The sequence below is a fragment of the Entelurus aequoreus genome, linkage group LG18 (assembly GCF_033978785.1).
Source record: "Entelurus aequoreus isolate RoL-2023_Sb linkage group LG18, RoL_Eaeq_v1.1, whole genome shotgun sequence".
NCBI lineage: Eukaryota > Metazoa > Chordata > Actinopteri > Syngnathiformes > Syngnathidae > Entelurus > Entelurus aequoreus.
Genome location: NC_084748.1, coordinates 37,198,976 through 37,211,125, shown reverse-complemented (window position 1 = coordinate 37,211,125; position 12,150 = coordinate 37,198,976). Strand labels below are relative to the sequence as shown.

The window sequence follows — 12,150 nt, the reverse complement described above, 5'->3', positions numbered from 1 at the left end:
GTGGGGAAGTTTTCCCGGACGTGAGGTCAAATGGATTTTAATTGTATTCCAATATGATGCAATGGGAATGTTTGTGTACACAACACAAGTCAACGTTGTCATTTGAACATGTTGATGACAACACTTAAGATCCTCAACAAATGACAAAATACTATTTACTTCTTCTATTTTTGGGTGTGGGTGGAGAAATGTATTGGGCCTCAGTTTGTCCTCTCAAACTTACGACATATTTTCTGGCCCCCTTCTGACCTTAGTGTGTATATTGTATATTGTGTTACTACAGTATACAATATCCGATATAAATTTGTCCGAACAGCAGCAAACAATCGTGTAGAGTCCTGGCTAACTTGCGGCTAACGTCCCTCCACAGTGTTAAGCCGCTTATAAGTCGATCATCCTCTCCATGGCAGCTTGTAAACTACATTTCTTACAAGTAAAATTATCACTGGAAGAATAGGGGACAAGGGATAGCTAAACATGCTACACTACAGTCCATAGGAGGATACGAGAAGACATGCTAAGTTAGAGCTTTTGAACATAAACAGGAGTGGGCGGATCAATCCTAATAATTACAGCTGAGGTAGGTAGTAAACTCGCTATACTTACTCCATTACATTATTTACGTAACTTTTTTTATTGGATGAATTGTACTTGTCAGAGTAGTTTTAATAGAACATACCGTATTTCCTTGAATTGGCGCAGGGAATATAGTATTCGCACGTCTAGAATTACTGCCGGGTCAAACTCGTTTTTCAAAATAATTAACGCATGCTTGGCCTTATCGCCGGTTTATTATTGAAGCTGGATCAAATTCGTTTCGCAAAATATTAATTTTATTATCGCATGTCTATAATTTTCGCCGGGTCAAACTCGTTTCGCAAAATATTTAACATATGGCTAGAACTTCCACCGGGTCAAATTCGTTACGTCACGAGTGACGCATCTGTCCTCATTTTCAAAATGGAGGAAGCTGCTTTCAGATTGAGTGAGCCTATGGCTTTGCACTTTGTTTATATTATATATATGTTTTTTTGCATTCTATTTTAGTTACTTTGAATTTATAACCCCCTGGCGCTGCTTTGTATTCTTTTTGTACTGTTTTGTACTACTTTTGTACTTATTTGATTGTTGAAATGTTGAAATGTATAAATAAAACTTTAAAAAAAAAAAAAAAAGAAAAAAAAAAGGAAGCTGCTTTCAGTAGTTTACAATCGCACAAAGGAAAAAAGATAAAGAGCTTTTCAGTAGGATTTAAGGTCCAAGCTATTGAATACCGGTACAGTATGCTAAAGAGAACAGTAAGCAGTTATGTTTTATTAATATACCGTAGCTGCGTGTGTGAAATACTGTATAAGTCATTAAATGACTCCCGCCTCCTGGTGGTAGAGGGCGCTGCCGCGCTAGTGATCCTTCTTGCGACTTCCGGTACTGCAGAAGAAGTGAACACACGCAGCAAGAGATTTTTTTTTCTTTTAACAAGGATTTCATACCGGTATCTAAAATAAAACAGTTTTCTAAACTGGACTTTCAATCGAAGCTGGATGTAATAATTAAAGGAATATCTCCATCGAAACAGAGACTTTTAAAACTGAAGAAAGAAAATAAGGAAGACTTCTATAAACAAGTTATCGATGCTTTTGGTCAGAAGGAGCTGCAAATGGACTCCATTTATAAGTACAGGTAAGACCATAATAACGTTTTTTTAATTAAATGTGCTTTTCATGATGGTATGCTTACATCACACTCAAAGCGCACGCCTAAATTTTATGGATTCCTTTTGGTAAACGCCGGAGTGAGAAGAGGTTTTAAAATAATTACCGCATGCACGGCCATCCCGCCGGTTTCCGGTAAACGCAGGTGTGACAGGAGGTTTTAAATTAATTAACGCCCCTGCGGCTATTCAAGGAAATACGGTACTTTTTACTTTTATTTGAGTATTTTTTTAAAAAAAAAAGAAAAAACAAGTTGTATTCCTATTGCTATATTTGTTTACGCCAGGGGTGTCAAACTCATGATAGACGGGGGGCCACATGGAGAAAAATCTACTCCCAAGTGGGCTGGACTGGTAAAATCACGGCACGATAACTTAAAAATAAAGACAACATCAGATTGTTTTCTTTGTTTAAAAATAGAACAAGCACATTCTGAAAATGTACAAATCATAAGGTTGTTGTTGTTTTTTAACACTTCCATGTTGCGGTCAATAGTATTCTATGTTTATTTGTCGTTATTTATACTTTCTGAATAAATTATGTGATGATGTTCATCAGTCAACTCATTGGTGTTCATTTTCAATCTATCAAGATAAAAAAATAATATCAAATTACAGGAGGTTATTTATGTAGTTTGCTCATTTTCCTCGACTGGTGCACTAACACCATGTGATTTTTTTTTTTTTTACATATGTAGCATCATCTACAAAGATACAAATAATTGCTATTGTGACATCCAGTGGACACATTTAGAACAGCTGTTTCTTTCATACAAAACTTTCGGCTCATTTTTATACTTAACAAACTCATCCCGCCGGCCGGATAAAACCTGTACGCGGGCCTAGTCCGTACGTTTGACACCCCTGCTTTAAATGGAGCCAAGAAATTTTGACATAAATGGAGTGCTTACCCAATCTAGCGGGAAAAAACGTCCATCGAGTGGGTCACTTATAATATTGACGTCATGCGTGTTATTACAACTACAGTACATACACTGTCTGGCTAGCTGTGTACAAACAAAACATGAAATGTGGGCTAATACTTTACAGATACTGTAATATGATTGTTCATGTTTTTCAGTCAGTACTGTGTTGAGCAGTGTGTTGAGCATTACAAACTCACGCGATTCGGGTGTTGACACAAAAGCTAACTTATCTCTTTCCGTTGTTAGCTTTTACGGCTAGTACCGTAGCACGCCGATGTGTTACTGCGCTACAAAAATAGTTCCTCCGTGTTTGCTCTTACAATAACAATGTCGCTACAGCTTGTTTATTACACATAAATGAAGTATATGCATCTTTAAAGCGATATAGAGGTAGAATTTATTGCTCACGATTAGCTGCATTGCTAGCCACATGTAACGAGACAATTTTTACAAGTTATAATGCAAAAAAAACCAAAAACCTCATAAGGATTGTGAACAATAGGCAAAATTCCCCCCAAAAAGTGCAGTTCCCCTTTGAGCAAATCCAACAGAGTAAATGTAGCAAAACATCACTACCCTTCACTGGTTGTTGCTTATTATTCTCCACTAGTAGTTGTGTTTTATTCACCTGTTGTGTGTCAAGTTGCTGTGTGACAGCTGTAGCATCACGTCCTTCATAACACAGTGAGTTTTGAGTAATGACATTCTGCCCTTTCCAATCTGCTGTGGAGCGTAATAGGAGTTCCCTAATGGCTACTGTTTGTCACTAATACAGCACGTGTCATTTTTACATTCACTACTGCGGCTGGTAGAAGTATTCGCAAATTAGTAACGCTGTTAAAACATGATTCTGAACTAAATATTTAATGCGGCCCGTTCTCACTCAGACTCTACCTCCAGCTGCCGCCATGTAAATTGAGTGTCGAACCTCTGCTACCATGCATTCCAATTTACATATGGATGTGAATACACTGTTTTAATCCCCTAATTAGTTTTGGACCAAATACACTATATTGCCAAAAGTATTTGGCCACCTGCCTTGAGTCACATATGAACTTGAAGTGCCATCCCATTCCTAACCCATAGGGTTCAATATGATGTCGGTCCACCTTTTGCAGCTATTACAGCTTCAACTCTTCTGGGAAGGCTGTCCACAAGGTTGCGGAGTGTGTTTATAAGAATTTTCCACTATTTTTCCAAAAGCGCATTGGTGAGGCCACACACTGATGTTGGTCCAGAAGGCCTGGCTCTCAGTCTCTGTTTTAATTCATCTCAAAGGTGTTCTATTGGGTTCAGGTCAAGACTCAAGTTTATCCACACCAGACTCTGTCATCCATGTCTTTATGGACCTTGCTTTGTGCACAGTCATGTTGGAAAATAAAGGGGCCCGCTCCAAACTGTTCCCACAAGGTTGGGAGCATGGAATTGTCCAAAATGTTTTGGTATCTTGGAGCATTCAAAGTTCCTTTCACAGGAACTAAGGGGCCAAGCACAACTCCTGAAAAACAACCCCACACCATAATGAAAAACAACCCCACACCATAATTCCTCCTCCACCAAATTTCGCACTCTGCACAATGCAGTCCGAAATGTAGCGTTCTCCTGGCAACCTCCAAACCCAGACTGGTCCATCAGATTGCCAGATGGAAAAGCGTGATTCATCACTCCAGAGAAGGAGTCTCCACTGCTCTAGAGTCCAGTGGCAACGTCTTCTACACCACTGCATCCCATGCTTTGCATTGGACTTGGTGATGTATGGCTTAGATGCAGCTGCTCAGCCATGGAAACCCATTCCATGAAGCTCTCTGCGTACTGTACGTGGGCTAATTGGAAGTTCACATGAAGTTTGGAGCTCTGTAGCAACTGACTGTGCAGAAAGTCTTTGCACTATGCGCTTCAGCATCCGCTGACCCCTCTCTGTCAGTTTACGTGGCCTACCACTTCATGGCTGACTTGCTGTTGTTCCCAAACTCTTAAATTTTCTTATAACAAAGAATATTTAGGAGCAAGGGAATTTCACGACTGGATTTGATGCACAGGTGGCATCCTATGACAGTTCCACGCTGGAAATCACTGAGAGCGGCCCATTCTTTCACAAATGTTTGTAGAAACAGTCTCCATGCCTAAGTGCTTGATTTTATACACCTGTGGCCGGGCTAAGTGATTAGGACACCTGATTCTGATCATTTGGATGGGTGGCCAAATACTTGTGGCAATATAGTGTACCTCCACCCCCACTGTAAGACATGTCCTTCTTCTTGTTTTGTGCACACACACACACATACGTATGCAGGTACGCCACAGCCCAGGATAGAATGGTACAAGGATGCGGTTCCTCTGTCCAAGCTAGCCAACCCTCGCTACAAGGTCACGGGTGCAGCCGGACTGACGGTGCGGCGAGTGCAGCCGGGTGACGGCGGAATATTCCAGTGCGTCGCTCGCAACACGGCAGGAGAGACTCAAGGCCACACGCAACTCCTCGTCTCGGGTGAGTGCGTCTGACAGTGGACAAAAACACACGACAATCATCTCTTCACTTGTCTCCATTCATTGGTGTGTCAGCCAGGAGGTGTGGCCATTGTTCTTACCACCTTCCTGCCAGCCGACATTGTTAACACGCCTTCACTTTGTTTTTTCAAGCTTTTGCAACATTTACGTCTTATCTCACAAGTTTGTGTGGGAGCAACAACACCAGTTTTTGAGTGAGAGTTCTCTTTCAATCCCAATGTAAGACACATTCTTATGAAAGAAATGTGCAATGTGTGTCATTTTAGGCAACCAAACACACTGCAAAAACTGAAATGTAAGTAAGATTAAATATCTCAAATAAGGGTGATATTTGCTTATTTTCTGTCTGATAAGATAATTCTTCTCACTAAGCAGATTTTATGTTAGTGTTTTACTTGTTTTAAGGGTTTTGGTCCTAAATGATCTCAGTAAGATATTACAGCTTGTAGCTGAGATTTTATGACCTATATTGAGTAAAACATGCTTGAAACTAGAATATCAACTGTTGCAAAGCTGTGTCATTAACACTCACAAGTATAAAACTACTTTTTTAAAGTAATAATTTCTTAATTCAAGCATGAAAAAAAAAATCATGATGCTGATAATGGCACTAGCATTTACTTAATTTAAGAATATTTTTCAAAATATTGAGCAAAAAGGTCTGGGTTTTTTTTCAACCTAGAAAAGTGCACTTGTTATTAGTGAGATTATACTTATTTTAAGGTATTTTTGGGTTCATTGAGGTTAGCTAATTTTACTTGTTTTGGAAAGTCTTGACAAGCCAAATTTTTATTGTTCTATTGGCAGATAATTTTGCTTAGTTCAAATAAAATACCCCTAATTTTTGTATTTTTTTTTCTTTTTTTTGAACGCTGACTTTTTGCAGTGCAGGGTTTTACTAATAAAGTACCACGCTAGTAATAAACAAAACAAAAAAGGTACTATACTGCCTTTGAAAAATACCGGTACTTTTTTAAAAAAATTCATGGAAATGATGGTTCGCTGTGGTGAAAATGTTGTTAATATGAGCCGAAGCGCATGCGATTCAACGTGCACAGAGTACTTGCAAGCAGAAACAGTGTGAAGAAAGAAGACGGAGAATGGACTTATTTTGCCTTAAAAACTAACAATAAAGTTGAAGCAATAAACACTGGAACGCTACTTTGTATGCGGTGCGTTTAAACATAGCTAGCTAGCGGCTAACGTCTCTCTGTAGTGTTTTAGCTACTTCTAAATCATGAATCCACGCCTCCGTGTCGACAAATAAAGTATGTTTCTTACAAGTATCAAATCTGGAGGATGAGGAATAGCTAAACATGTTTCACTACACACCGTAGGAGGATACAATAGCTAACCGCGAGCAGCAAGCTTGCGCAACTGAATGTAAACAAATGGGTGGATCTATGCAGATATCGATTGATAACGATACCAAGTACAAGAGCCGTATCTAGTCAATACTACAATGATTGCGTCCATATTTTTTATTTGCAATGATACTAAGTAAAATAGCCGCATCTAGTTAATACTACAATTTTTTTTTATCATCACAGAATCTTTTTGTTATTTGATTTTTTTTTGTTTATAAACTCAAGAAATACTTTAATTATGACCAATGTATGACCCTGAAAATGTACTTGCAAATAAAATTACATAAAATATTTAGTTTTTTTAAATTATTTTATTATTTTAAATTTTTTGGATAGGCTCCTTCAGCCCCACGACCCTGAGAGGGACAAGCGGTAGTAAATGAATGGATGGAGTCAACTTTAATCTTGTGAGAGGATTTGCAATGGGAAAAAAAATTGCAAACCCAAAAATAGGTTAAAAAATAAAAGCATTCTGGGTTACAAATGTTTTGGGTTACAAATACTTTTTAGGGTTATGAGTCAACTTCTATCTTTTTTAGAAGCCCTTTTATCGGTAAGGTATCGCCCACCTTTTTGTCTTTGGTATTTTCTCTAGAAATGTGTTGGGTGTGGTCAGTGTTCAGCAGTTACGTCCATATATGGGCAACTCATCATCTAAGACTGACCAATAGAAGGGGCTTCAAACATATTATTCAGAAGAGGCCCCGCCCACAAGATTGAAGTTGTCATGACCAAAACAAAAAAAACATTTGCAAACAAGCAATATGTAACCCCCGAAAAAAATTTGCAAACCAAAAGATATGTAACCAAAACAGATTTGCAACCAAATAAACAATTTGTAACCTAAAAAAAGTTTCGCAAACCAAAATATTTTTTAACCAAAAAAAATATTTGTAACCAAAAAGTACAATTTACAAAGAAAAAAAAGTCCCACTGAAAAAACGATTTGTAAGTAAAATTAAAAAAAAACATTTTCACAAGAAAAAATAAACGATTTCAAACCGAAAAAATGTTTCAACCACTCAAAAAATGATATAAAACCAAAAAGAAAATTTGCAACACAAAAATGTATTTTAATATTACCTTTTATGTGGATTTGTTTTACAGTAATTATATTTCAACTCCATTGTTTTTGTTTGCAATTGTCTTTTTTGTTGCCAATTTCTCTCTTTGTTTGGTTGCAAAAAAACACACATATTTGTCTCCTGACAATATAATTTTGTTTTATATCGCAGTACTGATCAATTCCTTCCTTCCACTGGATAGTTTCTTTGTTCCATGTGGGTTTGTGAGTCAGCGTCCGTTTCTGAAACTGAGAATCATTACCCACAGTGCATCACTCCCACTCCCCTTCTTCTCTCGCTGTGGCGTGCGTAGATCAGCAGTCATCTTTTGTGTTTTTTCACTGTAGACATTGCTTCCGTCATAATTTTGCCTCCACTTGTCAACTTTTTTTTTTTTCTGCTGGGTTTCAGATGTTGCTCCCACGTTCATGATACGTCCGGCTGACAAAACCGTCACTGAAGGCAACACAGCCTTGTTTATATGCCAAACAAGCGGCGCTCCCAAACCAGCCATCACCTGGAGGAAAGGTAACCCCCACAGAAACATGTATATACCATACACTGTTTTTAATAACCCCGTTTCTTAACTTTACACTCGGCTAATTACCTGCCTCCTCTCTCTGTAGGATCCCAGGTGTTGGCTAGTGGTTCTGTTCAGGTTCCCAGGTTCACGCTGTTGCAGTCAGGCAGCCTTCAGATTCAACCCATCAGCTTCCAGGATTCGGGAGAATACTCCTGTATTGCATCCAACTCGGAGATAACCATCAATGCCACGGCCACGCTCACTGTCTTGAGTAAGCCACACGCTAAAGACAACCTTGGGTTGCAAAATTAGCATGGAAATCTACCAAAAATGGATAGGCATTTATTTGGAAAAATAAATATATCATGCACAAAAATACTGCTGAGATAGATAGATAATGCTGCATAATTTTACCAAATTCACTTAAGCCTCCCACCCCAATGACAGATACAGTATCAATACATTAATATAAAATATTATAAATATTACAAATGTATAAATATATGCATAAATATGTATGCTATATTATTAAGTAGTTGAATACACTGTATATGATATATTTTATTGATCTTAGGGCTGTCGAACTATGCACATTTTTAATCGGGATTAATTGTATCTTTTCTGTAGTTAACTCATAATTAATCGCAAAAATATATATATTTTTTCCATCTTTAAGTATATCTCAGATCAGGTGTGTCCAAACTACGGCGCGCCGACGTCTTCAAATTGGCCCGCGAGACAACATAGAATTAATTAGAAATCTTGCACATCTTTAAAGCTGCTATTTAGTCGCCATCTAGTGGTCATCATGGGTTTTTCTGGTCAATGACCTTTAATTATGATCTGAATGATGTTAAGCGCAACATTTATTTATATGGCCAAATGCAAACAACCTTCCCTAGTCAAGGTGTAAAAAAAAAAAAACATCCAACCAACACAAAATGTCAACAGACATGGTCACTGAACTTTGCGATATTATAAAAAGAATGTCCATTCACCATTAAAAAAAAAACTACAATTACACCCATTTTAGTCCGTTACAAAGCATGATGGGAGGAATGCAAAACATTCTCCACACTTATCCATGTTTGGCGCATTTAGCTGGTTTGATATTTCTGATTGATTAAAAAACTTTAAGGAGGTTGTCACAAAAGTAATTATGCTCTGAATGATGTTAAGCGCAGCATTTATTTATATGGCCAAATGCAAACAACCCTCCCTAGTCAAGGTGCAAAAAAAATACAATTTCACCAACACAAAATGTCAACAGACATGATCACTGAACTTTGTGATATTATAAAAAAAAACGTCCATTTACCATAAAAAAACAAACTACAATTACACCCATTTTAGTCCGTTACAAAGCATGATGGGAGAAATGCAAAACACTCTCCACACGTATCCATGATTGGCGCATTTAGCTGCTGGATATTTCTGATTGATTAGAAAACTTTAAGGAGGTTGTCACTAAAGTAATTATGCTCTGAATGATGTTAAGCGCAGCATTTATTTATATGGCCAAATGCAAACAACCTTCCCTAGTCAAGGTGCAAAAAAATAAACTCAACCAACACAAAATGTCAACAGACAAGGTCACTGAACTTTGTGATATTATAAAAAAAAATGTCCATTCATCATAAAAAAAAAAAATACAATTACACTCATTTTAGTCCGTTACAAAGCATGATGGGAGAAATGCAAAACACTCTCCACGCTTATCCATGTTTGGCGTATTTAGCTGCTGGATATTTCTGATTGATTAAAAAACTTTAAGGAGGTTGTCACTAAAGTAATTATGCTCTGAATGATGTTAGGTGCAGCATTTATTTATATGGCCAAATGCAAACAACCCTCCCTAGTCAAGGTGCAAAAAAAATACAATTTCACCAACACAAAATGTCAACAGACATGATCACTGAACTTTGTGATATTATAAAAAAAAACGTCCATTTACCATAAAAAAACAAACTACAATAACACCCATTTTAGTCCGTTACAAAGCATGATGGGAGAAATGCAAAACACTCTCCACACGTATCCATGATTGGCGCATTTAGCTGCTGGATATTTCTGATTGATTAGAAAACTTTAAGGAGGTTGTCACTAAAGTAATTATGCTCTGAATGATGTTAAGCGCAGCATTTATTTATATGGCCAAATGCAAACAACCTTCCCTAGTCAAGGTGCAAAAAAATTAACTCAACCAACACAAAATGTCAACAGACATGGTCACTGAACTTTGTGATATTATAAAAAAAAATGTCCATTCATCATAAAAAAAAAAATACAATTACACCCATTTTATTCCGTTACAAAGCATGATGGGAGAAATGCAAAACACTCTCCACGCTTATCCATGTTTGGCGTATTTAGCTGCTGGATATTTCTGATTGATTAAAAAACTTTAAGGAGGTTGTCACTAAAGTAATTATGCTCTGAATGATGTTAGGTACAGCATTTATTTATATGGCCAAATGCAAACAACCTTCCCTAGTCAAGGTGTAAAAAACAAAAAACATCTAACCAACACAAAATTTCAACAGATATGGTCACTGAACGTTGTGATATTATAAAAAAAAGTCCATTCACCATAAAAAAAACTACAATTACACCCATTTTAGTCTGTTACAAAGCATGATGGGAGAAATGCAAAACACTCCACACTCTTCCATGTTTGGCGCATTTAGCCGCTTGATATTTCTTATTGATTAAAAAACTTTAAGGAGGTTGTCACTAAAGTAAACAAGGTAGAAGTCAAACCTTCACACACTCTTGATATCTAATATATACAGTTATTTTACATGCAGTCCGCTTTCGGCCCTCGACAACATGTTTTTAGCCCGATGCGGCCCCCAAATCAAAAAGTTTGAACACTCCTGCCTTAGAACCCAACATTGATTGAATGTCATGTTTCAACGTTGTATTTGTGTTGTAGAATATTGGTTGGGAAAGGACCCAAATTCAACGGTCAAATAAACATCAGAACCCAACATGGATTAAACGTTGTCAAAAAGCATGTTGTTTCAACGTTACGTTTGAGTTGCTCAAGATCAGGAGCAACATCAACAAGTTCTCAACGCTGTTTTGACATCTTATGCCTGGTGGGTGATCGAGGTGAAACTGTGAAACGGCAGTCGATCAGAGCTCGAGGCAAAAATCCACATTTGGGTCAGCATAAGCTTGCACACCGTCATGTTGGCACCTCTAGCCTGAGCCCTAGTTTTGTCACCCTCAGTGCTTTTAGCCATTGAAGAATTATGAAAAATGTCACTTCAGTCTGGCAGTGTTAACGCGAGTGCAAACTAAGATCCACCATCGTTCTTTTCTTAGTCCCGTTTAGAGACTTTGACAAAAGTTTTGTGCAAATAGGTAGAATAGTTTTAGCGTAACCCTGCCGATATCAAACTGGCACGTGAACAACGTGGTTGGCGCAGAAGTACATTTCCATAAAGTCCTTCAATATGCATTTGCTGAAGCGATGTGGAACACTAATTAAGCCGTGGCTGTCGGGTGGCATTAGTTCAGCATAGCAAACAGCCGCCTGATTGCTTATCGATGTAATGGGCAGATGCGATGGGGAATAAATCATGTGATTGGCCAGGCAGGTGGATAACTGAGTGGCTGGTAAACGTATTGAGCGGGTCATTTTTACATTTATCCTGCCAGCCCTGCGATTAAATACTGCTGGCTTCGATTAGGCCGCGGCCTGCGGGATGTTTGCCGTCAGTGCTTCTTTGCTCTCCGATTCATCTCAATCGTGCAGTCAATGAGCTGGTGACGTAGCTGACCGCCAGATGGATTCTTACTCTCTCAGGGCGGAACCATGTGAAATGGAAATTAATTTCAGGTAGTCAGCACTTTTAGGGGACGCCGATAAGCACGGAGGGCCCAGGTATCAGCACATGTTTGTGGGAGATAAAGCACGTTGTTGCTCCGCTACTTTCAGGCTAAGCTGTTAACGGTAATTCATTTTTTTAGCAGCCTACATTTGCATGTACACATGTTGAATATCACGCCGCCATGTTTTAATTCACCTGATTTGACATTTGTT

At 38.1% G+C, this 12,150-nt stretch overlaps 1 protein-coding gene across 3 annotated transcripts in view; it reads left to right on the top strand.

The window, feature by feature from the left end:
• Positions 1–12,150, top strand: part of LOC133634106 (protein sidekick-1-like) — a 962,694-nt gene that overhangs the window by 752,697 nt on the left and 197,847 nt on the right. For all 3 annotated transcript variants that reach the window (XM_062027111.1, XM_062027112.1, XM_062027113.1), the window contains 3 exons: positions 4,931–5,125; positions 7,988–8,104; positions 8,203–8,370. In XM_062027111.1, the coding sequence (XP_061883095.1) occupies positions 4,931–5,125; positions 7,988–8,104; positions 8,203–8,370 (480 nt within the window). The remainder of the gene's footprint in view (positions 1–4,930; positions 5,126–7,987; positions 8,105–8,202; positions 8,371–12,150) is intronic.